The sequence below is a fragment of the Osmia lignaria genome, chromosome 8, assembly GCF_051020975.1.
Source record: "Osmia lignaria lignaria isolate PbOS001 chromosome 8, iyOsmLign1, whole genome shotgun sequence".
Classification (NCBI taxonomy): Eukaryota; Metazoa; Arthropoda; class Insecta; order Hymenoptera; family Megachilidae; genus Osmia; species Osmia lignaria.
Window position 1 is genome coordinate 14,993,905 of NC_135039.1, and position 26,638 is coordinate 15,020,542.

The 26,638-nt window shown below is 40.2% G+C and overlaps 1 protein-coding gene across 3 annotated transcripts in view; it reads left to right on the top strand.

The window, feature by feature from the left end:
* LOC117606542 (uncharacterized) overlaps positions 1-26,603 on the top strand; it is a 36,556-nt gene extending 9,953 nt beyond the window's left edge. For 2 of the 3 annotated variants that reach the window (XM_034329101.2, XM_034329098.2), the window contains exons 5-18: positions 68-857; positions 998-1,075; positions 1,464-1,669; positions 1,869-2,101; positions 8,249-8,676; positions 8,963-14,507; positions 14,597-15,007; positions 21,740-21,894; positions 22,013-22,200; positions 22,702-22,804; positions 22,891-23,052; positions 23,666-23,898; positions 24,083-24,294; positions 24,449-26,603. In XM_034329101.2, the coding sequence (XP_034184992.2) occupies positions 68-857; positions 998-1,075; positions 1,464-1,669; positions 1,869-2,101; positions 8,249-8,676; positions 8,963-14,507; positions 14,597-15,007; positions 21,740-21,894; positions 22,013-22,200; positions 22,702-22,804; positions 22,891-23,052; positions 23,666-23,898; positions 24,083-24,294; positions 24,449-24,603 (8,899 nt within the window). In that variant the 3' untranslated portion in view covers positions 24,604-26,603. The remainder of the gene's footprint in view (positions 1-67; positions 858-997; positions 1,076-1,463; positions 1,670-1,868; positions 2,102-8,248; positions 8,677-8,962; positions 14,508-14,596; positions 15,008-21,739; positions 21,895-22,012; positions 22,201-22,701; positions 22,805-22,890; positions 23,053-23,665; positions 23,899-24,082; positions 24,295-24,448) is intronic. The other variant, XM_034329099.2, reaches the window with a different exon arrangement.
* Positions 26,604-26,638: the final 35 nt, after the last annotated feature.

Genomic DNA, 26,638 nt, shown 5'->3' on the forward strand with positions numbered 1-26,638 from the left:
TTCTTCTCCCTACACGCGAAACCTACACTCAACCTAATTTCATCGTTCGTTACGCAATTGCTTACAGATACAGAGGAAGCACCGACGATTTGCGGCGCAGTCGCGAGGACATAAGCGTGCCGAGCTTGATCCCCAAGCTATTGTCGCCCCGTGGCAAGGAGGATCGTCTGAAGCGTCAGGACAGCAAGGACGACGTGCGTTGCGGGACGAAATCGGGCCGCAAGGAGCCGAAGGACGAGACGAGGAACTGGTCGGGTAACAAGGAAGAATCGAGGCTAGGTATTCGAATATTCCGCAGGGACAACAGCCGCGAGGACGTGGGTAGGGAGAGCGCGAATTCAAATGCGAACGCGGCTGCAAAAGGAAAGCAAGCTGGCAAAGAGGAGAAGCAAGAGAGGACGGAGGAACGCGTGGGCGTATCTGCCACGTCGAAATCGAAATCGACGGTGCACGAACAGAGCCGGACGAAGGTGTCTGTCAATAAGGAGAGCCCGGACGGTAAGTTGAGACTGGACGAGGAGAGTCCACGCGTGGAACAGGATGACCGAGTGAGGGACGAGGCTGCGGGAAAAGAAGACACGATGCTCGACGTCGTTGTCACCGACGAGATATTGCTGAAGGAACAGGAGAACGTTAAGAAAGGAGAGGAGAGGGAGGGCAAAGGGTTCGCTGAAGCGGAGGATTCGATGCTCGACGACACGGAAGCGTCGGAGAACGATAAGAACACCGACTCTATGAAGGATACCTCGGAGAGCTTCGCGGAAAATGCTGACGCCGATGTCGCTGCCTTCAGGGCCTTCGAACGAAAGGCTGTCACCGACGTTGCGTATGGAAAGAAGTCTGACGATTTTCAAGTGGTTAGTAGAGCGATTGATTCCATAGCGATATGCACATGTAGGATCTTATCATCAGAAAAATTTAATTTTTGTATAAAACAATAATTAGAAAATTGTAAAAATAGTACTCCCAATTTATTGACCTAATTATATTTTCTCAGATAAGAAGAAAATTTTCCAAGGAGGAATTCTCCAATCCGGATGATACGGACGATGCTCACAATAAACGTTGCTCTAGCGTAAGTTTCCTAATTCTTTTATTAATAATAAATACTCTAGCCATTCTTAATGAACCGTACCGGTACCTGGGGGTTAGAAAGAGGGAAAGGCTATCCAGGCAGAGTATATTCCACGCCCCTACGTACTGGCAGGGGGGCTACTAAGGCTCATTACTTGCTGAATATAGATTGAGCCTAATTAAATGAACAAAACTTGCACCCATGGGTCTTATCCCTTCACAGTTTACAAATTCTGCCCGCCGCATATTGTCCTCAGTGACGGAGGTTAAGGCCCAAGTTTTATGGTTCAGAGCAATTTGGGCCTAGGTTTTATGAAAGTGTAAAAGAAGTTGGAAAAACCGAAGGCACTGTATACCTAGATCCATAATACTGTTACCACTTTTTACAGCATTTGTCCCCAGAAGCGAGCCCGCTGAGCACGAGATCATCGAGGTACAGTCCCAGGGAGAGCGAGAGTGAACCAACCCCAGCACTACCAAGGAAAACAGGGGATTCCTCTTCAGCTTCCCAAAGAATTCGAGACGCCATCACGAGGACCAGAAGGGAGTCGAACAGCAGCGCCAGATACGAGAGCAGCGGCAGTGAAAGTATTCGGTGCGTTTAATTGGAAAAAATGATACTGTGGCGCTGCGATCGCTTCTTGTAAATGAAGTTCATGTTTTGAATAATTATTAACCCTTTGCAAATGTATATCATTTTTCTTTTTGTTGATAGTTTTGATATTTTTGATAGCTCAACCTGAAAAAGTCATTTTAAGACTTTTGTAATTGAGTAATTTTTTTTTCTTAATTAGGTTAAGCGAGGGTCTTCACGGATACGCAGAGCTAGCCCGGAAAGTAAAATTATTTGATGGAAACGGAAGCGGCGCTGTTCCGTCGGCCATCGGAAGTGACGAAGTGGTGCAACGTGATAGTGCAACAAGTGCAGGGGAAGACGAGTCTCACGATGATAATCATGGAAGAACAGCTCCTGTTTCTTCTCAAGGAAGAAGTATATTCCGGAGGAGGAGGCAATTCGATGCACAAGGTATGTAGGGATTAATTTTTTACTTTTAATTTTATTTCTATAACTAGAAAATGGCACTCAAAATAGCCTTACACCATTGTGCAAGGATTAACTCTTTGGTCCTAACACTTTTAAGGGCCATAAATTATTATGGCTCTTCCAATATACTTACAATATTGAATTTAAAATAGTTACTTTTTATATCTTAATATTCAACTTTTGCATATTAAGCTGTGAAATAATTTTATGAATCAAATTTCATGCATGGGTAATATACCAATCTCACATCCAAAGTGTTAAAGCAACGCGTCACGTCATCACCATAGTTTGTTTCAATTATAGTACATGACATTACTCCTATAAATTGTTACGGACGTTAATTATCGTAGAAACAAGTAATATTTTGCTTTCATATCCACCTCACCCCACTTCTGTCTCCGCTTGCTCGCGCAAATGTAAACGAAACTCGAATCCTTTTGTTTCAACATTGTGCTCCAGTCCGTTTCAGGGTAACGGCAAGTTGATATGCAAATCACCGTGGAACGCATTATTCGTGGCTGTTGCGTTTAATGAATTACGATCGTGTAAAAGATACCGGTATAGCGCTTAGATCGATAGCTGCGATAGCAGTTTGAACGAAAGTTGAAATATTATTAGCGATACTATAAAGATACTAGTAGGATTTTTTGAATTATGTAACTCGGTTACGGTCATTCTAAAGTTGTTCGAAAGGTTCTAAACTTCTATTTATATATTTATCAGGCCATTTAAAAAGCCGTTATTCTATTTTACAGAGTCATTTTGTTACACGCTCTAAACGTGTTTATACTTACCCAATACATTTTTATATTTCTTTCTTGTATTTCTGGATATTTGGTCACTGACCTGCAGTTGGTGAACCAGTTTTAATTCCAATGGCTTCTTTTGAGAACGTTAAAAATATGAAATTTCTCTGATTAGATTAAAAAATAAATCCATTGAAACCATTACAAAATTAATTAAATCCATCTAAATTAATTATCACCTGTTTTATAAATTCTATCAATGCAATACCAATTTTAGGGATAACTTTTTCATATATATTTTCCTTTTTTTTCTATACAATTAAAAACCTACGTCAGCAATAAATCTCTTCTACAGAGATAATTCCATCGATTATTGAAACCATTGTCACGGTGGCCCTCATGAAACCAGCCAGTGTTGTTCGTGAAACCCGCGAACATCAGTCGAGTATTATCGTCGTCATGTACGAGGTATCGTTTCGGTATCATAGTTCAAACACGCAATCGTCGATAAGAGACTAACTTTTCGCCAGTTCGTGTCGTTGAACGTATAAAACACACGTATGTAAACAGCACGGACCCGGAAGAGACGCTAAACGTTTGTCAACATACGAAGCTGTTTTATTAGCGAAAAGTATACTTATTATTATTTTTTTTAATTGACATCGAGAGTAGAAAATCAGCGAGTGAGCAACAGTGGACGGAATGTGAAAGTAGCCTCGGTTTTCCGGTTTAATGGTGCAGAAAAGAAGCGATGTACGCGCGGCTTGTTTTGTCCGCGATTTCGCATGATATAAGCCCGACCAACGAATCGAGTTGAATGCAAATTTACCACGTTCCATGCCGTGAGATACCCATCCGTCCTATCAGCAGTGACGAGCATTCTGCAAACATGGACGTGAGAAGAATATCCCAGCTATTAATCACGGTCTTCGTGTCCATGTACTTTCTGATATTCTATGCCGCGTTCGCAGTTGTCCTTTACTTCCTCTGGTTTGGAAACCTGTCCGCACCACCCTCCGCGAAATCCGGTTAACATCGACGTTTTGAAAATCTGGAGCAATTTGGTATTATAATTAGCATTTGTAAATTTATTGTTGGGACCATTAGATGGATTAGAAATTAATTATTGAAAAAATTATTAGAAGAAAATTCTAATTACGCCAATGGTTGTGACTGTATTCTCTATGGATCAGCAATTGTAAGAATCTCAGATCACTCAGACCCTTTTTGCATAAAATCCATAATTAGTTTCCCTATTCTTTTTTACATACAATGGCTTAAAACAGTAGAAGATAGAAAAATAATTTTAGTAGACATATGAGGCATGTGTTATCTCTGGAAATGAAGATGTTTCAAAGATTTCAAGATCATTCTCACTTTTTTAAGTAGAACTGTAAATTTTTGTAGTATTTAAATAATTGATTTATTAACATTTTTTATAATTGAAAAATTGAAAACCTAATATTCATAAACCAGCGTTACCAGTAATTTCCTCCCAGGAGGTGGGATAATTATGCATCACACCTATGTTAGAGGAAATTCGTAATTAGATGAAATTATAATAACAAAACACAGTCTAACGGATGGTATGCTACTGAAAATATCAGGATATCTCACGCCCCCTTTTAATCTGCTCCAATTAATTAGTAACTATCTCAAACAATGTGAAGTACAAGGAACAGAAAGAGACCTAGTATCTAGATTAATTTTTTTTTCTCATACAAAATAATAAGTTATTTAATTTTTCTAATATTTTAAGCAATAAAAAACATATTTAGAGTGTTAGAAACCTGTTGTAGTTAATGCAATACAAAAGTCACTTTTGAAAAATAAAAATTGAACAGTGCGAGGGGAAAAGAAAATGGAATATTTTGGGACACCTTGTATAAGCGTCGCAGGTGAGCGGAGTATAGAGCAAAACAGAGGACGTTGTTACACTATTGTTTCTATGGTGTTTCCCTGGGTCTCGCTTCGCTTCGTCTCACCTGCTCGTTCGTCCGCTTCTCCGCCGCTCTACGTCTGTTCCCCTCGATCTTTTTAATTTTTTTTTTTTCCTTCTTTTTGTAATAGCAGCTTCAACTGCGAAGGTTACTTGCTACACTTTTCAGTACCTATAGTTTCATTTTTACTTTGTTCTTATTTCAACGATTGAATATGTACTGTTCAACATGTGGACAAAAAATAGGTAATTGTAAGGTAGCCTCCATAAAACGCAATTAAGAAAATATACAAAGAACAGTGTAAACAAGATACGTACATTTACGTAAGCAGATAAGAAACGGCACTACTTGTAGAATGACCTGATTAAAACACGTTCGAACCTACAACTTTGCTATTCCCTTCACGAGGGACTAATCTAACTTCTTACATAACGTTTAACCCTTGGATAGTGAACCATGGAGATAGTTTCAATTTTAATTTAATTTTGTATTTCACATTATTTTCTAAATTTTACAATAAATTTCAAGCAAGGAATTTTCAAATAAAATAAATGGGATATACAAAATAAAAACCAAATTTTTCAAGGTGATCTAAAAATAATATACCACCATTTAAAAATTTTTAACATTTATTATGCTGTGAAAAAGGAGCACCCATTAACACCTTTTATGTCACAAGAATCCCCCAGTGACTCATGATGTTTAACAGACACGTTTACTACATTGATATACAATGAAATAATTTAAAAAAGGAAAAGAAAATTAGAGAATTGAAAGCTTCAATTTAAAAATCTTTAATAATAATTACTGTTTCAACGTGTCTTAATATACATGGCCATTTTCACTATGGTAGTCAAAGGGTTAAATAGCACAGGAAAAATTATAATTAATATAATATAATCGAGCATCAGAATTTAAGTTTTCGTATCTCCTTTCAAAATTGTCACCCGGTGAAGTGGTTTTATGTTTATTTACCATTCCATCGCGTCAAGGTAGAGGCGTCTAACGTTAATCGTGACTGTCACCTGTGCTCTCATTGTTATCGCGCTCCGGTGACCACGTTGTCTATTCATTTCGCGCCACCCGGTGTACACGACGTCATAATACGCTGTAGCGACGCCACTATAGACGCTGTAGTAAGGTAGTGACCGATGCTATAGGATTCAGGTGTGCCTCACAGCAGGGACGCTCTCAGTTTAGCGGCGGTAGCTCACGCGAATCGCCGGTCTTCCTTTTGACAGTGTTGTTTACCTCGTGACGAAGACGATCCGTGGTGTTACACGATCGGTGTTCAAATTGATGTCTCGAAGAAACGTAAACGTTGATACATGCTCGTTTGGAAGTTACTGGTACGTGTGACGCGATAAGTGCCATTTTTCGGGAGACTCTTAACACGGAGTGTTGAATTTAATAGCCGACTCTGGACGACTTTCTGGTGTCACGTTTCCTACTTCGAGGGATAATTGCTCGGGTTTCTAGATTGAGAATTTTGCAATAGGAGGTTCATTGTTTTGTGTAATGAATTTAACACGGGACGAAATTTAATAAGTGAGAATGGCCATTTTGAACGAGGCAAAATTTAATCCTTCAATGGCTAATTATTGAGGCAATGATAATTTAAATTTAATTATTTTCTTATTTTTAATTTTATACTAGGGCGTGATTGACCCAGGGAGCCATCCAAGGGTTAATTAGTGAAAATGGCCATATTAAGGCACAGTATAATTATAATGAATATTTGATTTTTTAAGTTTTAATACTAAACACTTTTGAAATTTTTCTATTCTTTAAATTATTCTATTATATTAAATTAGTAATGTAGGTCACTAGAGCCCCCGTGGCATTCAATGTGTTAATCCTTGGAGGTTTATAATTAGTAGATCAATTTAGACTCATATTTTCAAGCATAATAAAGGAAAGCTTATTAAAATTTATTAATAAATGTAACTGTAACAGAGGCTACTAAGAACAATATTAATTCAAATGTGCGGAAAATAACTTTATATCTGTTAGATATTATATGACATTCATTTAAAAATTTAATTTTGATTGGTGTAATAAATTATTAATATTAGATGAAATTTAGATTTGAAGATTGATTTATGGTAGAATAAAATTAAATTATTTTCATTTTTATAATATTTTTATCATTTATTTTGGTCTTTTATTATTTTGATATTTTTCATTTTTTTTTTTTTAAGTAGGTATATCCTCTTAACAAACTTCTAGTCACTAAAGTGTTAAATTTGACCATTTTTCGCCACGTTCCGTTGCACCCTTAAACGGTCATTTACATCTGCACCGATAGAAAAAAGTGTCGTAGGATATTTCTCAATCGGTGTCGATGAGCCAATACGTTTTCGTTTCTAACCGCTTTGATCTCACTTTCATCCTATTCGTCTCTCCTCCTACTTTGCTTCAATTCCGTGGACATTGGAATCCGAACACGACCATTCATGGAACCTCTTGCAGACATAGAAAATCGTACACGTGGATGGCCCGTGCCATTGACCAGGTAATTCATCAGAGCGTCAAAAGCGGCCATTAACACGAAATTTGAAGTTCGTAGTAGAAAGTTCAGACCAACCTCAGGAATCACATTACAATTCTTAGTTTTCCATTGTTACATATAGTGTCTCAAAAAAAATTTGTATCATTTTGCAGCCCAATTGAAAATTTGGTACCTATCTTTCAGAACTTAAGTTCCAGTTCAGTACTTAATATTCCAGATCTGATAATTATTGTATTTATTATTGTTTATTTAATTTGAAACAGAAAATACTTATTTATATATTTAGAAAGAGAAAACCTAACAGTTTTCAAATAATCAATAATCGACCCCTTAAATGCCCCTCTCTATGCAACGGGGTCATGTATGAGTCATGCTGTCGTTCCTTCAAGCTTCAATCGCTAACAAGCAGAATTCACCTGCGGTTCATTAGCGGCTAAGAGCAAACACGTTCATTAACTACGAGAAATATTTACTTAGGATCGTAATTCGTTGATGATCCTCAGCGATAGACGATCGAGTGCACTGACTGGTTTTCGACGAATTAATTATTTCCAGCCGGCAATAAACATTTCTTTCGCCGACAGAAACCTTTCAACAATTCTCGTTATCTCGTAACTACCGTGCATCATTTATCGTAGAGGAAATTCTACACATTTTTTATTATCCTAGCTAAACAATCAATTATTCCTCTACTAAGTTCATGAAATGGTATTCACCCTGTGACAGAATTTTCAAAATATAAAAGAATTTAATAACAAATTTCCTGCAATTCCAACTAACTGCGATCAAATCGATCAATTCATGATAACGTACCGATAACATCAAAATCAATAACGATAGTTGTTATTAACACCGATAAGGGTCGTTATCGGGACTTTTTCCTCGATCTTATCAGCCGAGAGCTAAGCAGAGCTGAACTGTTTTTCGAAAGGCTCTCGACGAAGAGGACGATCGCACGCGAGAACCTGCTGCTCGGAGGAATTGCAAAGCTTCCAGGCTCTACACGTGATAGGACGAGACGGTAGACAGCTGAGCCCGACCGGAAATCAGGCTCAGGATCAGCCGCTGGTCGACTACAGGCGACTCGTATTCATCAGCTCGGATTCGTCTTCCGGTCGCGAGGAGGACGACGCGGACAGCAGTTGTTCCAGCTCCTCCTTCCTGAACGGCCTGCCACGAGGGAGCAGTCATTCACAGTCCCTGGAGGACTGCGACTGGGATTACTTCGAAAGTGGAACCCTACCTGTGCCCCTGCCTCCTGGTGTACCCGTTACCGTCGCGACCAACAACGTTGGAACGGATACTAATAACAGTCAGGATTGGAGCTGCTGTCCTGGACGTGGTACCACTGCTTGTCTGGTAAGACACCTAAGAGACACGTTGACCATGGTAGCTGTTTTTAGAATAGACCTTGCAGATGATCTTGAAATATGCTGTCAAGGTCAATAATTTTGCCCTGTGCACATAACCGCTATCCATTTCAAGTTTACATAAAACTGTACATAAAGTCTCAAGAGTCTTCACATATGCCAACCAGTCGACTTTATGACTCATCCTATACTTGTTTACGTTTCCTTTGTCTCCGTAGGCTGTCCATAAGTTTCAACATATACTTATTACTTTTCTCAACCATTATTCCATGTAGGCTTGCGGAGGCTCAAGAAGTACGAACGTGCTTCCAGTACCAGTGCCGATACCAGTGCCGGTCCCATACCCGGTCCCCGTTCCAGCATCCCTCTGGACCGGCGACTTCGCGGCTGCCGCATCCTCCATGATAAGTCGCAGCGACGATGCCCATGCGGAACCGGGCACGCTGAGACTCAGAGGCGATCCTGCTGCCCCCTGGTTCGCCTGGCATCCGCGGTTCAATCAGCCTCTGCACGGGACCAGACTGGACCCAAGGCTGGCGAGTGCCTTCGACCCTGCCACCTGCACCTTCAGGCCAGACCAAGTACTGGCTTCGCGGCTGTACGGACCGACCATCGAAACGTCCGCCATTCCTACCACGGAGGCGCTTCAGCAACGGCTGAGTGGCCTGCAGATAAATCTGAACGAGAACGATGAGGCTGGTGCTAGTGCTGCGTCCAAATCGGCGGAGACCTTCCAGGACGACTCTGCGCTGGATATTGAAGGCGAGTCAAAATTCCGGGAGCAATCTTCTCTGAGGGGAGGATTGGAGGAGACGAAGGCTGAGAAGAATCAGGAGAACAATGAAGAGACTAACGAGACAAAGGAAGGCGAGGAGGATTGCCAAGATTCCGTAAGCGTGTCTTTTGAGAGTAGGAGGGGACAGAGGATGTACCGGCACGAGGATTCTGGCAGCTCCTCAGGCCGATCCTCCGCCGATAGCAGCGACTTGGACGATGACTCATCTTCCCATAGATTCTCCAGGATCTTTGTTGTCAACGATGACTCTCTAACCAGCGACAATGACATCGAGGATAACGGGGACGAGGACGACTCGGACTCGGCGGCTGAGAATGGTATCACCTTGAAGAGGGTGACTGCTCTTCCGGATGAGGAGCCAGTGGTGTTGCAATACGTTCGGTTTCTGAGTGAGGATTCAAATTTCGAGAGTGCCAGTGGTGGTCGTACCGAAAACAGTGCAGACGGTAGTTCGGAAGGTAGAGATAAAATGGTGCACGAAGAGAATGCAAATATGAACGAGAAGCGGAAAGTTCGTGGGAGGAGGAGCAGTGTGGAGAGGAATAATGATAAAAGGATTACAGTTTCGTTGCAACACCGTGAAATGCCGGAGGAAATGTATATCGCGAGTGATAATGATTACTCAGAGAATCAAATAGAACTTAAATCGATTAAAACCCTGGATCCTGATAGCATCGAACCGGTGAGTCTTAACAACGCCAGTAATAATAATTCCAAAGACGATGATGGTCATAATAATTTCTTCCTGACCGACGGTTGGGACTCCAATATAATCCCGGATTCCTTGGAAATCTCCTGTCAGAAAATGCTGAATAGCACCAGTTTATCTCCAGATAATGTTTTAGAGGCAACGAACTTTCGCGTGTCGACGCCGTTGATGGCTCACGACCAAACGAACGGCAACACTTGTTGCGAAACTAGAGCCGATAACTCGACACCGTTATCGCAGATAATAACCAACGAAATCATAGATCGCGACGACGATAACGTCGAGCATGACATAACGCCCACGGATCTGAATTCAAACCTGAGCGTAGCCGCGAGCGTGTCCTCAGGATCCGAGAGCTTCACCAGCAACGAGACGAATGCAACAGGCAGCGAGGTAAGCAGCGACGAGCTTCACGAGTACGAAGTAACGCCCGCAAACATTTCCTCGCCCTACGAGGGCAAAGAGTTCTTGTTTCCGGCGACGAACGGCGAGCAGTTGGATAAAACGATCGAGGAACGATCCAATTTAACCGACGATACACCGATAAGTTTCAAGGATACCGATTACTGCGGGGAATCCGCGGTTAACACGTCGGGCCGCGCCAAATGGAACGTACAGTACGAGAGGACAGACGTTGAGCAATCGTTGGATAAGTCAAACAACGGAGGTGTCGTAAGCGTACGTCCCGAGAGTGATTCCATGTCGATTACCGCGGAGGATGATCAATCCGTTACGTGCCAGGCTGGGAACCCGGTTGCAGGCGGCGCAGATGGCGCGGTGGACGACCCGGAGGATGGCCACGGCGCGATTGAGTCGAAAAGTGCAGACTGCGACGTGGGCGACATGATAAGCAACAAGATTCAAGAGATGTTCAAGAGCGCAGGTAGAGTGGAGAGTGCGCATGACGGCGGCACAGGTACGGTGAGAGGCGATAGTCCTACTTCTGGGCAGGTGGTAGGAGAGGTGTACGGTAGTGGTGGTGAAGGTAGCGGCATCGACGCCGGTAGTGGTGGTGCCGATGGAGGCTGCAGCGAAGAGGGGATAGAAGGGGAATCGACACGGTTGCGCTCAGTCGAGCGACGCCCGTCCACTGGAAAGGAGAATGGATTCCCTCCTGCCGCGTCGACGAAGGATTCCATCAGAGACGTCCTGCAACTCGCGCCGACGGTCCAGAATAACAATATCGGGAACAATAATAGCAACAAGTATAGGAGCCTCGTGATGATCACTCAGGAGGCATCGTATCAGCCAGTCAGCGTGATCACCTCGGACACGACGACCTTGTTGCAGCCGGATGAGGTTCACACTGCTAGCCAGGGACTGGCTGGGTACTTCCAGCTGGCGCTGGAAGCGGTATCCGAGCAGCCGCATCGGAAAAATGGTCAGGGTCCGAGAAGACCGTTAATGGTGAAGCGGTTGGCAAGCACCACGACGAATCACTCGGAAGCAGAGGTGGACAGCGGATTGAGTGTCGGTAGTGCCAGTGAAAGCGAGGATGTGTCAGTGAAAAATGCCGCGAAAATCAGCAGTCGACAGAACGAAAACAACGAAGACAGTGGCTCAAAAGAGCGTCAGGTGAACGAGCATCGGGAGGGCAATCGGGCGCGTGCATTTTCGCAATCGAGTGACGAGAATTCGAGTAGTGGCGGGGTTGTGATCCTAGAGGAAGGCCTAGCCGATGATGATTCATGGGTAGAGGAAGTATCGCACGACGAGGATGAGGCTGGCGGTACCACGGCCACGGAGGAAAGTTCCGAGGATGAGGCGAATAACCTTGGCGACCGTGAAGAGGAACTTAGAGGATATCACAGGCAAGCTATCGACTTCACCTTGCATACCATTGTTGAAGAATCCTGCGAAGAGAGCGAAGCGGAGCCCAGTTTGGCTACAGGTAGCCCGTCCAAGAAGCAGAGACCACCGTCTGCCTCGGAACTGGAGAAGTACTTCTTCTTTGGTCTCGGTGGAGATGGCAATAACTCCAGCATGGGTTCACGCGAAGTGGACAGCTTATCAGAAACATCGTCTATTTACTCGGAAGGATTGGAATCTTTGGGTCAGGATGAAACTTCTGGCACTGGACAGAGTCAGGAAAGATCAAACTCTGGAGAAGGATTCTTAAACTCTTCAAGGCTAGAAAAGTATTTCTTATCCGAGTTTCTAGGTTTTGATCAGGACAGACGCGATTCTGATGGATCTGTTGGTAGCGACTCAGAGGGCAGGCCCAGCCCTGAGGCCCAAAGAAGGAAGAAGTTGGTCCGCGCCAGAGGCACTGGTAGGTCTCATAGTTCTTCCCTGGACAATCTACTAGCTCTTACACAGAGTTCGCAAAATTTAAGCTCGCAGAATTCTCTTCAAGATCTGAGTTTGAACCAAGATTCGCAAGATACTCAATCGGAAGGCTCGTCTACGGAGACCGACGGCGCGGACGATCAGACTGCCGCCTTCGGAACGGATGGCCAGTTTGACACTGTAAAACGAAAGAAAAAGAAACCTAGAAATTTGGGTACCCAAAGTCCACGTGTTCCTGATGACAGAAATAAAACTCCGGAGCCAAATAGGGAGATGGTTCTAGTAGGAGAAGTAGTGATGGAAAACGAAGCAGAAGCATTGAATTCAGAGGATTCCGAAAGGGCAAAGACTCCACAGCCTGAGTCTGTACTGTCCTCTTCTCCATCAGTCACCGTAAATAACCTAACATCATCAACGTTACTGGACTCCTCGAGAAACATTCAGATGAGCTCAGGAGAGTCAATGTCCTATAATCAAAAATCAAAGCAACAATCAAGGGATTCTGGTTTTGTGGGTAGCTGTGATGATCTTCTTCAGCATCAGAAACTACCCGACGATGTCCAATCCAACACCGAAGTCAGCCAGGACAGCGCAAAGGATCGTTCCAGTATCGAGAATAATAAAAATGTTCAAGATTCGAATCAAATGACAACTGGAGTCGCTGGAGTTGAAAAAGGTAACGTGACCAAGGTGGACCATGCCTTAAACCATACCACGTTGCCTCATTTGCCCAACGCTTCCCTCTCGAGAAAAGATAGCTTCAACAATTGGTCCAGCGACGAGGAGACGAATCTAATGATGTCGAAGATGCGACAATTCTTCAAGACCATGGTCGCCAATTCGAATGGACAGAACCAAAACGCCACCAACGCGAATTCAAGTGCCGCCTCACCTGCTCCTAGTCCTCGACTGCCTGGTTACACATCGAAAGCCAGATTGTGCTCACAGACCCGCACGAAACCGCCACAGTTGGTGTACTTCGAAAACGAGCTCACTAGGTTGATGAAGACAGTGCCGGGAATACGGGACGAACAGGTGCGGGAGATTGTCGAGTACCTCAGCTCGGAGGACACGTGGTCCGATTCGTACGACAGCTCGGACTACACTAGTTCGGATTTGGAGGGGGCTGCCGGTGGTCGTCGATCAGCCCTACAGGAACAGATATCCCAGAGTTGCCAACAGATCATCAGCAAATTCGACACCACTTCAGGTGACAACCTACTGGACAAAGAGAAGGAGGACAAAACTGGTCCCACTGCTGTCCAAGCTCCCTGCCTAGGTAGGGACACTGCTTTCGTCTATCAGAAACTGGTCCAGAGCTTCACAAAAATGGCTGGCGATGGTGTAAGCTCTGACGCCAATTCCACCCCACACAGCAGCCCTCCATTAATCGCGAAAGTGATGCATCATATCGGTAGTCGACTGGTAGCACTAATGCACGAAGTCTCGGAAGGTGGACCAGCTGTCCAGCCACATTCCACTAGCTGGAGGCGCTATTCCCAGCATCATAGGACTCCATCCTCGGCATCCACCACTGAGGACGACGACTCTACTTCGGATTCAACGAACGCTCCTTCGTCGGCGCATCTGCAGCTACCTAGATCAAAGTCCCACGATCCTCTTCTATTGATCAACACCCATCCAGCTGCTTCGACTGGTCAGGAAGGTGAAGAACGAGAAGCTAGTGATTACGAGAGGTTCTCCTGGCGTGGAAGCTTCGAGTCCGCCCTGATGGCGGCGGACTCTAGGACGAAACTGAGCCTGCTGGCTTGTTCCGGGGATAGTGTCGGTGCTAGTGCTAGTGCTAGCGCCTTGGCTATGGCCGCCAAGCGTCGCAGTGCCGGAGATCTGTTGTTCAATCCAAAGAGTTTCTCCAGAGAACAGTTGGATAGGGTTAGAAGTTGTGGGTCTATCGGTGGCGGGAGTGGAGGTGCTACCAGTGGGTGCGGGGGATCAGTGGAGGAAAGGATCTGGAGCAACAGGAGGAGGTCGTCAGTGCCCGACGCCAACACCAGGGGGGAATCTGGTATGTCCATATTTATTTTTTTTTAAATTTTCTGACTCAGACCTTGGCGTTGGCGAATCCCGTAGCAATGCAAAATTCCTCATCTATAGGCGCATCCGCAGGTGACGAAGACACCGAGGACGAGCTCGAGTACAGTGGCGAATCTCGGGCAACGACTCTTCCACGTGGAATGCAATCCGCTATTACAGCAGCTACCAATTCTCTGCCACGCTTGCCAGCTTCCACAGCACCAGCTGGCCTAACGACCACCTCAACCACGCCTTCCTTGACGATGCACAAAGCACACAGCGTGTATCATTTCCTGCCACAGCATTCGGGCGTTAAATCAGCCAGGTACAGGCCGCCTGGTTTTGCGAGGAACAGCAACGTAGCTGGTGCAATTGGTGGTCCTAAACGTGCAGTCAGTGCTCCAGGACTTCAGGTCTCTGGCTCTCAGTCCTCCGCAGGGAAACGGGACAACTCGAGGACCAGGAGGCAACAGGCGATGTCTCTTACACCTGGTAAGTTACTTTTATCTGTTTCATGAATATGCTTTGATGATTGAAATAAATCCATGTAAATGGATACACATATCAATTAATTGTTGTCTAAGAAAAAAATTTTTTTTTTCAATTTTGTTAATGGAAGTTTTATTTTTGTTGAGAAAAGGAAATTGTTTTAATTTGTCAGCTCGATTTCAAAAGTCGTAAATATAATAACAAGTAGAACGAGATTTGTTAATGGCTTAAAATATTTACTAGAGTGTAACAGGTGTAGCCGTTTTATTGTGAAATTTCCCTTCTTTTTCATTCTTCTATAGTCGCCCCCTACCCCTCGTTGTATGCAATCAATAAACTGGTGTAACGTGGTGTCCTGCGTATGCGTACTGTCAGATTTCTCTGGGAATATTTTTTTTTCCTTCGTACGTATAATTATACTTAAAAAACTGACTGTAAACTAATGAATTGAAAGTGGAGAAGTTATACAAAGATTTTCTTTTCTTCCATAGTTGGCTGATTAAGATAATTACATATTCAGAAATTATTACTGATTAATTACCCCAATTAGCAAATTCATATACATGTGTATAATGATCCTAAAGTGTGAGTGTATATTCAGTCAGCTCAAAATAATGATCTACAAGAGACTTATAGTTGAATCCATACTGTACCGTTTAGATATTTAGTGAAAGTGCTTTATGAGTTTACAATTTCTGAACAGTCGCTGAGACACACCTGGAAAGTCCCTGGCGTACCTGACAGGTACCGTTAGGTTGAAGTGGATACCTAGGTACAGAGACTTGGTAATTTTATATTAGCTAGGAACACAGTGACTGTAGCCAAGTCCACATCAATTTAAAAAGTATATTTTACAATTTATATCTCTCATATTGCCAGGTTAGCGACTTGAGATTATAAAAATTATGATCTCATATAGGAATTCAAAGGCATCACATATAAATACGTGACGCTGGTATTGAACGTGTTAAGAATATCGTAGTCTTAACACGTTCGAGCCCACCTGGGTAGTTGTGCCCATACCAAAGAGGCGGTGATCTTTAAGAGATCACAAAATGGCTCAGGTGTGAAAATACACGAAATTCAATCACCAAACGGTATCGGCATCCCTCAATGCATTCCTGAATGCCACGGTATCAATCATGGTGCTTCTTAATGATTTAATTTACGGCTTCGCCTTATCTTGATCCAGCTACACCTGTTACCCCGGGCTCGAACGTGTTATTACGTATTATATACAAAAAAAGATATATTTATTCATGGAATACAAAACTATAAGAATATAATCAACTAATTGAAATAATAAACAATAAAAATACAAAGAAGAATTAGAAAATATGTACATAGTCAGTTATGCTCTATATATTGTATTCTACAAACAGGATACAAATTTTACATGAGCTTTTTATAAATGTTTATATAAATATTTTTCAAATTTTGAAATAATTTATTTCCAACAAATATAAAAGAAAATGAGAAGAACAGAGGGATTAACGCACGAATCCATCTCTTCCCTCAATTACGAACTTAATTATCCCAAAATGGAAATTTAAATGGATTACCCTTTGAATAGGAAGGAACAAACTGTCTGTCGCATACTTTTATTTAAATTTTAAATGAAAACTGTTAAAGGATTTTATGACTGATGATATTATTCTCATCAAGGAAATTGTTTGCACTGCCACTCCCCGCTGCGCTCTCAGCCCCTGCGGATCAATAACCGAGGAGACCAGAGTAATTCGTGGCTCTTTAATTAATTGTGACCATTTGTAGAGAACGTGATCGAAAATCTAATACGTATAACATAGATGGTTGAACAGATACAGGAACTACAATTTAATTATAAAAATTGCAAAAGTAAAAAATCTAGTTTTACTTTCTTCTAACAATTTTTTGCAGTTTAATTTTTATAGAAATTTTCAATAATATTATAATCGAGTCAAACTTTGTTTTAGCACTTATAATTAATAATTATTTTTTTATTAATTAAAAATCAATTTTTAATTTCTTCATTTAATTCTCAGTTTTAAGGATTTCAAACAGAAAACAACTGTTATCTGAAATTGAAATTTTTAAAATTGCATAGTCTTCATTGAACCAGAAATAAATCTGTGTCAAACAGGAACAATTTATTAGCAAACAAATTCCACTATTACGTAGCGTCAGGCAAACTGGTTTTACGAGCGTTTTAGAGTTTAAATCGACTTTGACGTAAATTGATTTCGCGTTGAATATTGCATTTACGTGGAAAGCGTAGTGCCGGAAAGTTCATTTAGTTTAGTTTCGATTGTGGTCAAGGCCTGGTTAATTTTTACTTACATCATAACATACTCGCCACTCGTATATCGATTTCCTATCTCTCTATTCAGTTTGGTGTGTATAGTTTGCGAAACACTCTGCCAGAACATGTTCTATTTATTTTCATTCCTTTTTTATTTATAAAATTATAATCATATTAAGGACTTTCATATCGAAGAAGAAAATACTTTGTAGGTACACGTTATTTTAGTCTGGAATTGGCTTGAAATAATCATCACGGGCCATAAAGCGTTAAAAAGTCATTGCTCGTTTGTATAACATTATTTCCCGGTACTATACTCGCTACGTTCGTTCTTCTGCTCTACTAACTTGTCGGCAGCGCAGCATGGCGGCGAACAATGGAATTTCACTTGCGCGTCTGAAACAGGAGAGTGAGAACTTGAGGACATTTTCGTCTTGGTTCCTGTTCTTCTCTCTTTCTTTCCGCTCAAAAGCAGATCACGTGTACGAGACACGCGTGCCTTGCGATGAGAATCCAACTGTGAGAGAATCGTTACATAAAATTCCGAGTCATGGAGCAAGGTTCTACGCGTACTCGAACTGAGATTGTGTAAACCCTTTGTTAGTTTCGCGGTTCATGCTTTCTCTTTTACGAGATTCAACGATACTTCGTTTGGTAAACAAAAAAGCTGCGTGTAAATGAGATTAGAATAATTACAGACTGAATTGGAGGAAATGATTTAAAATTCAAATCTGAAAAGTTACAAATACTTTTACTTTTTTTAAGAAAAATATAAAATTGTCAATTTTAAAATGGGGTAGTAACATGAATTAGTGTTATTTCAGTATCCATTTATTTTGATTAAAATTTGTCATTTTTTAATTTGTACCTATGTCTCCTTTTTAACATTCTACATGTGAACTGTAAAATTGAACATTGAGAATACGTCCTTTGAATAAGAAACCGTTTTAACATAATGATAGCAATTCCTACAACTTTCCTCAGTTGAAACGAACGAAGCATTTGCATTTCAATACACGATACAACAACATTCCAGGCGTTCCAATAACACGCTAACTCACACATATGCATGAAGGTGTTCTCGTACTGTTAAAACAGACATAGAATATTCATGGTAAATGTATTTACAAAATACCACCTACACAAAGTGTTCAGCCATAAATAATGCAGTACAAAATGACTCTACATCCAAAAATTTAAAAAAAAAGTAAAAAAATCAGTAAAACTTTATTTATAACATTTTTCGGCTAAAATATTGAAAATGTATCAACAAAAATTTCATATTTCCTTGAAGGAAATATACGCAGTCTTCTTAGTTATTCAAATACCTTCATGTATTTATATATCAGTATGTTTTCTTCCAAACACCATGAGTGCGTTTTCCATGCTCGCATTTACAAGCAAGGGAACAGAACAAGGAACATTTCGGTGTCACGAGGAACGACCGGTCTCTAGGTATTGAATTTAACCGCGTGTTGTAACGGCCAGGCATGCTGTGCCATTTCTTACTCGCAATCGCCGTTTTATAGAAGCGTAACAGGTCTCCGTAGCGAATTCTATGCTATATATAGTCGGTGGAAGAAATACATATACTACGATCATAAATTTATATGTATAAAAAATTAAAAATACAATGTTATTTTTAAATATCATAGTCAGACCGGTCAGAGTTGATATGCAAATTGACCACCTTTCTACTCGATGACGTTTAGTAATAGTAATTGACACATGCATGTTTCTCCACCTATGCATTAATACAGTGATATGGGAACACATTGATTAATAGTAAAAGTGACATTTCTAAACGAAAGATGATCAATGCACAAAGAATTTATATTGATTCTGTGTTAGCTATACATAAGCCATGTCTATAGTCTGTATAGTTAGAGACAACATAAAATATTCATTTACAATATTTCAAATAGTTTCTGTTATTCATTGCAAAAAAATAACCAGGGAATAATCAGGAAGCAGGTGAAGTGATTCGTCGTCAACGACACAGAACAAAATTGTAGTAGCCACGCTTTCTGTCACGTTACTTGGAAAGTCGATGGACAGAAGTTGGTGTCGACGACTTTTAAAATGCGTGTCACCTTTTTGCGTGATCAAGGAAACGGTAAAACTACTGATCTTCCTTTTTTACCTTTTTCTTCATAGTTACTTGAAATGTATTTTGTAAATCTTTATCATTACATTTTCAAAATAATCCATAAAATGACTTAGGAATTTTTTCTTTTAATTATTTTTTGAATGATTTTATTATCTTTCTTGCATAGAAAGACAGGGTAGTATTTATGGCTACTTAATACATGTGTTATTGAACCAGAAAAGAAAAGGTTAAAAAGTTTCTCTTAGAAACTTATTGACCACATCGACGTCCAGTTTAAGACGACGTCTCGATGCCAATTACAGTGAATCCTATAAAACTTTCGCCCACGTACATACACTCCTGCCCATAAGTCATGGTACACTTAGTAGTTTCAGATTTACATTTGAATTAACAGTATTAAATTAACACCTTTATTGCAACATGGGACATATACTGTCCATAAATCATGGGACACTCTCTATTGGTTTCAATTTTATGCTTAAATTAACACTATTAACAAATGATTATCTCTTGAGTGCTTACAAGAATTTGTGTAGAAAGTGTGATCACTTAGTGTAGAGTTGCCCGAAGGTGTACCATGATTTATGAACGGCTGTGTACATGGCTCCTATGGGCGTTCATGGTATGGTGTGTAGGCGCCGTAGGTTCACTCGAACAACGTGAATTACCTTTTCTAGACACTTCTCTGTAAGCAGAATCGTGGGAATGAAAAAGTAGCACGTGTTTTCATCATTGATTCACCCAGAACATGATTTAATTACTCAATTACACTGTGTAATTCTGGACTTGTAACATTCAGTAGGTGTTTGTTATAAATGTATTTTTGTGTGCCAAATTGGAATCTGTAATTTGTTTTGAAAAATTTAATTTTAAAATAATAAATAGTATAAAATATTTTATTTTCATAGTTTTACACATCACTTACATGTTTTATTATATCAAAAATTGTATGCAAAATTAAGTAGTGACGTATATGAAACAGGAAACCTCAATATCATCCCTTATCTGAATAAGGGAATTAAAGCCTTGAACATGAACCCCCCCCCCCCCACGCAATTGTACCGGAAAACAGGAAGTAAAAATCAGCTTTATCGTCCCCTCAAAAGATTATCAGAAACGACCATGGTATAAACTCGTCAGTACGAACATGGTTTCGCATCTGTTTGCATCTTTCCACGGTACTTTTCCATTAAAAATTAAACAGAAGAGAAAGAATTCTCGTGAAAAATTCTACACCGAATGGAAGTGAAACTGAAGAACATTTAACTTCGACAATGAAAGGCTCGAATCGCTTTTAACGTACCACTCTAATTATTCGCTAATTAACGAGATCCAATGCGAGGAATTTTTCTGTTAAATAAGGTAACGAGCTAGTGTTTCAAGTTATCGAAGTGAAACGAACTTCCGTTCTCTTCCAAACAAGAAGAAAACTCGGCAAGAAGTGAGAAACGCGTGAAACTATCTTCCAAGGTGTCTCTGTGGGGATTTTCATACGAAGGATGGAAAATAACGTACGCTTTATTCATTTCATGACTCTTTAAAAATAAGGACAATAATACAATAAATCAAACAGACTCGAAAGAAGAAAATCTTATAAAGATGAAGAAGAGTACTGGATACACTACTTTCAACACATCAAGTCGTTCCTGGACATTAACGAAAATGACTCAACGTTTCACTTCGAATATGTTCTCCGAGTGCTGTTGTCTTCCTTGTTACACAAAAATGCATAACGATATTTCCAAAGAAGGATTAAGTGAAAGAAATTTCCCAAATGCATCATGTAACAAAGTTGAAGATGCAGTGGAGATGGAAAAAATTGCATCAAATGATTCGTTGACGAATAATGAAATTGTCGAAGACACTGACGATGACTTGACTTATATAAATCAGAAAAATGACGAAGAATCGTCGATTCATTTTACGGATTCCACTGATGAGATATTTACGTCGAGCGTCAAGTCATTTAGCTTGAAACGTTTTATGAAAAATTTCCCAGCGATTTCTAAAACCGAGAAAAAGGACAGCGATGGAGAATCAATTGTTTCAGAAATGTTTCCAAAATGTCAAGTTACGAAGGTGAAAGAAAGAAACTATTCGGAAACTGGTTCTGAGAATGATACAAGTTAGTTAATACACTGAATATAATTAATAATTAAACGAGAATTTTTATCAAGAGGATATTATTTCTTGTGCATTATTTATGTGAGATTGACCCGAAATAGAAATCCCAAAAAACTTTTATTAGAAATCTGTTATCTTTTATTAAGAGACCATTTTGATCCTGAAAATTCAAATTATTTAATTGATTTAAACTACATAATTTGTTGTTTTTATGTTACAGATGACGGAAGTAGCTTATCAGAAGCATGCAGCACCCCGATTATTGGCGCAGGATCACGATCAGGCTCTAGTCAGACTGTGATCGATGTGGACGATATGGATTCTGGGCTGCATTCTGGACATCTTGCAACTCGTGCATCATTGTCAAGTCTTGGAGTAAATAATAACAAAAAATATATCCTATTTTAAATCTTCTCATTTTTATAAAATATTCACAATGGAAGCAATATAGTACAATTATAAAATTAACTAAAATTTCATGTCAATGTTTCAGGCACGATCAGATTCAATGGCGTCGGTGTATAGCGGTGCTGGAGAAGGACGGTGCTGTCGCTCGGTGGTCGTGACAGGAGAAGTTGAATTCGCTTTACAATACGACTACAAGCATCTAACTTTCGAGGTGCACGTAACGAAATGCAAGAATCTAGCGCCGGTTGACGTAAAACGCAAACGATCCGATCCGTAAGTAATCTATGACTCACCTAAGAAAAAGTAATTTATCGGATAAATGATTACTATCACGTGTGTCATCGAGTCTATTAATGATCTTCTTGCTTGCAATAGTTATTGCCAATTAGTAGGAGCTATTTACACGTTAGTATAAATTCTTTCTTAAATGTACACTTGCGATCAAAGCAGGCTTCCCTGGAGAAAATTATGCTTCCCACCCTTTCTCTTAGACTTCCCCCTCCTAGACATTCCTGGGGACAATGTAGCGAAGGGGCATACATGTATATATAGCTCTGTGGCTAACTCGTGAGTGTACATCTTCAAAACTTCGATTAAATTATAAACTATTTCCTTGATTCTATAATAAATAGAAATGTTAATAATTCCATCGCATTTAAACCATTTTCTTTAGAAACTTATTATAATAATTGGAAATTCAAATTTTATCGCCATTAAATTTTTATAACAATTAATCGTTTAAATTTTATTAGAAATATTTAATAAAATTCTCAGGTACGTGAAGGTATATCTACTGCCCGACAAGTCGAAGAGTGGAAAACGAAAAACGAAGGTGAAGAAGCACACGTTGAATCCAGAATTTAACGAAACGTTGAAGGTAAGGTTTGATACATGAATATTCTGCTTGTACCCTGCTGTCCTGCATGAGAATTAGAGCTTGGATGGTTCGCCACCATATTTCAGTTTCACATGAGTCTGAGCGGTCTGGAGACCAGAACACTATGGCTGACGGTCTGGCACTCAGACATGTTTGGACGCAACGACTTCCTCGGCGAGGTCCGAATGCCCTTGGAGAACAAGATCTTCGATGATCCTACCCCCAAATGGTACCCGCTTCAGGAAAGAGTAAGTAGTTGTTGATGAGAATGATTTTAATATTTTGGAGAGCACATATGAAGCACGTTTGTTATTATGTAGTACAATTTGCTTGCATGTGCAAAGAGAATTAGAATCTTTAAAAAAGACTTGTTTAAATTTGGTTAATTATTTTGAAAAATTTTCTGAAGTAGTTGCATTATGCAATTTAGTTATTGAAATAATTAGTTTGTAGATATAACTTTTTAAAGTTCATAATTTGTACTACTTTAAATATACTTACTGTCTCCCGCTGATGAGAAGTTCCATAGAAATAATGCAATCTGATTGCTTGATCCCCCACCTCAGCTCACACGTGCTTTCGATCGTGACTTATCATTGGTCCAAAGCGGTCACGTGGACTCCGCCGTTGTGCTGTCCCGCAAGACTTCTCGTGAGCAGAGGACAGTACATATTTACATTGTACATCAATTGAATATATTTTATAATTTTCAATAGCCTGACATAACAATTTTACGAAATTTAGGTACAATCGCGCAATGTTCCTTTCAAAAATCAAAGGATTTTTAATTCTATTTCAAGATATTTTATCTCAATTAATAATAATTATTGAATATAATTATATTGAAATTATAAATTTTAGACGGAACCGTTTGATGACCCCGTCGCCTACAAAGGCGAGGTGATCGTCGGTTTAAAATTCGTGCCACCAGATCCTACGCAACAGGAACGCGATCGAGAAACTGGATCAGATCGTGGTATATCAAAATCGAAAAAAAATTGGAGTCGCGGTGCATTACACGTGCTCGTGAAGGAAGCTAGAAATTTGCAAACTAGGGCGAAGAATTCAGGAACTTGCGATCCGTTCTGTAAAAGGTATTCCATTTTTAATTATTATTAACTTTTCTTTAAAAAAAAGAAGACTGTACGCAGACCGTAGATCAACGACCTTCGATCACAACGTATCAAGCGTCCCTTGGTTAGAAAGAAATACATATGGAGGAAGTAATGTCCTATCTAACCTAATCTAACCAAACTTATTTGTTTCTTATGTTTTCAGTTATTTACTGCCCGATAAGGGTCGTTCAGGAAAACAAAAGACTGGAGTGGTTCGCAGATCTGGTGGTTCACCAGTATGGGGTCACACATTCATTTATAAAGACGTTAGTCTTCAGGAACTAGCTGAACGTGGACTGGAATTAACAGTCTGGGACCACGACCGCATCGCTAGTAACGAATTTTTAGGCGGTGTACGATTTAATCTTGGCACAGGTATTATTTTTGAATTGTTGATTATTACAGTGATGGACAAAGGTGCAGAATTATTGAACGAGCTATTAATTTAATTATGCATATGCTGACAATTAGAAGCCTAATCCTAATGATTCACATATGTTACTTTTGAGACAATTTTCAAAATTTTCAGGAAAACATTATGGAAAACCAGTGGACTGGATGGACGCAACTGGTCGCGAGCTCTCACTATGGCAAAGCATGTTAGAGAGACCTAATTTCTGGGTGGAGGGTGCCGTGACCTTAAGGCCGAATTTGCATAATCATGGGAAAAACGGCAACTCTTAAGTATCTCAGTGATTTGTTTCAGATTTAAGAGACACTGGACCTCGAACGTCTCCGTTTTAACGAAGCTCGAAACGCTTCGGTCTAGTTTAACTTGAAATGTACATACGTGGCTCTTGAATTGTGCCACAAGTTGTATAACGTGACTTTCGAAGTGAAAAAAAAAATCAGTGCCTTTAGATGATTTTAGATGGCACGATCCAAATTTTCCACAGGCCTCGAAGGATACCAGAGGTCTTCAGGAGAACCACGGAACAAGTTCCAAATAATTAAATCCTCATTTTTCTCGTTAAAATTCTCGTATCGTATTCTGGTATCCACTTTCGAACAAGGTCCTAACTAGATCTAGGTGAACGAAACAACGATTTACGAAATTCGTGCAATACCTTGTGAAGTGAGTAGTCACGAGGCGAAATTCTTCATGGGCGTCCGTCCAAACGCGAATCAAGGTAGCTAACTACCATGCATGAGCATTCTTCGTGGCCAAGTACTAGAAGGAGAAAAATTACGTTGGCTGGCCTCGTTCCAAACGTACGAGCGCTCTTTAAGAGGCTGGGAAATCCTCTTAATTAAGTAATTCAATAATGGTTCAAGGACAAAAGGTGCTTAGGCTGGTTTTACATTGGGCAAGTAAGCGAGGCAGTAGTCCTTGCCATTATATACCTGGGAGCGTGGGGAAGGCACTCTGCCGGGCAGGATAATCCCTTCTTTATCGACTTATGGCGCTGGCAAGCCCTACCGTCTCGGTTACTTATGAAATGTATATTCAGCCCTACGTTTTGGACGTGGCCAGCATTGTGGACACTCCTTTCTTCGTGAGAAAGATGCTTCCAGTGTGTACAATACTTGAAACGATTTCTCCCGTTGAGCATTGCCAAACAATGATGGAACGGTGTATTTAAGGAATTAAATATAACCGGCTTCCAGTGCATAGAATTATATTCATATAAATATTATATTTATACATTTACGTAGGATTATACGGTAGGCCACGGGGCTTTGGATCAGCTGTTATCGGCAATGGAAGTCGAGGAAAAGAAATTATTAGTATTTCGTGTATTATTGATAAGTACTAATGGTGTCCAGAAGGAATTGAAAGGCTGGTGTACTTGTACTTAACTAATTATACAATGGCGAGTCTCCGGTTAGTGTACGTAGACAGGTATAGCGTAACAACGTTGCGTATAGTCGGTAAAAACAGTGTATCAATCGTGTATCAGATGATTCCTGATAAAATTCTCTAAATTGTTTGTTCTCAATGCTCAAAATTCATTTTAAGGAAATGGAACCAATTTGGGCTATACTGTTTCCACTGGCTATACGTATAGTTAGTGGAAACCATATAGCATGATTGTTCAATAAACTATACATTATAATAATGATCGAACCAATAATTAACATAAAATGAAAAATTTATTAACGTTATAATAGAAATTATTCAGGTAGATATAACACCTTTATTCGTTATAACTTTTACCTACGAAGAGGATAGTCTTTCAAAGCTCTAACTATTTTTCAAAAACGAGCTATAAACACAAACAGCCTACTTATATTTTTATATTGCAATATACTTATCTCAACAATTAAATGTTCCAATTTTGCGACTTTGCTATACTGTTTCCACCGAGTATACTTATCCGTAAGACTCTTCCTAAATACAGGGTTAACAAGTGAAACTATGAAAACTGCCTTCGACGTTAAGTTCTTGTAAAGGTTCGAATAAGCGCGTTGAAACGCGTATCGAGAAGCTGATGTAGGGCAATTTTTGTTCAATCGAGTTCGTTGAAAAACCATATTGTATACGTATAAGGACCAATAATATTAAATTAATAATACAGTCGATCGCGGGAAGATAGAGCCGTTGAAAATTCAAAACTCGCGCGTTTTGTCTATTTCCGTTGTTTGGTGACGGTGTCGGTATCACGTGACACTCGTCGAATCAAGAGGAAATAGGATCGGACAATTATTTATGTGTACGTGATAATAAAAATTTTGTACGTTTATTTGGGTTCTATATTACTTTATTTCATATGCATAA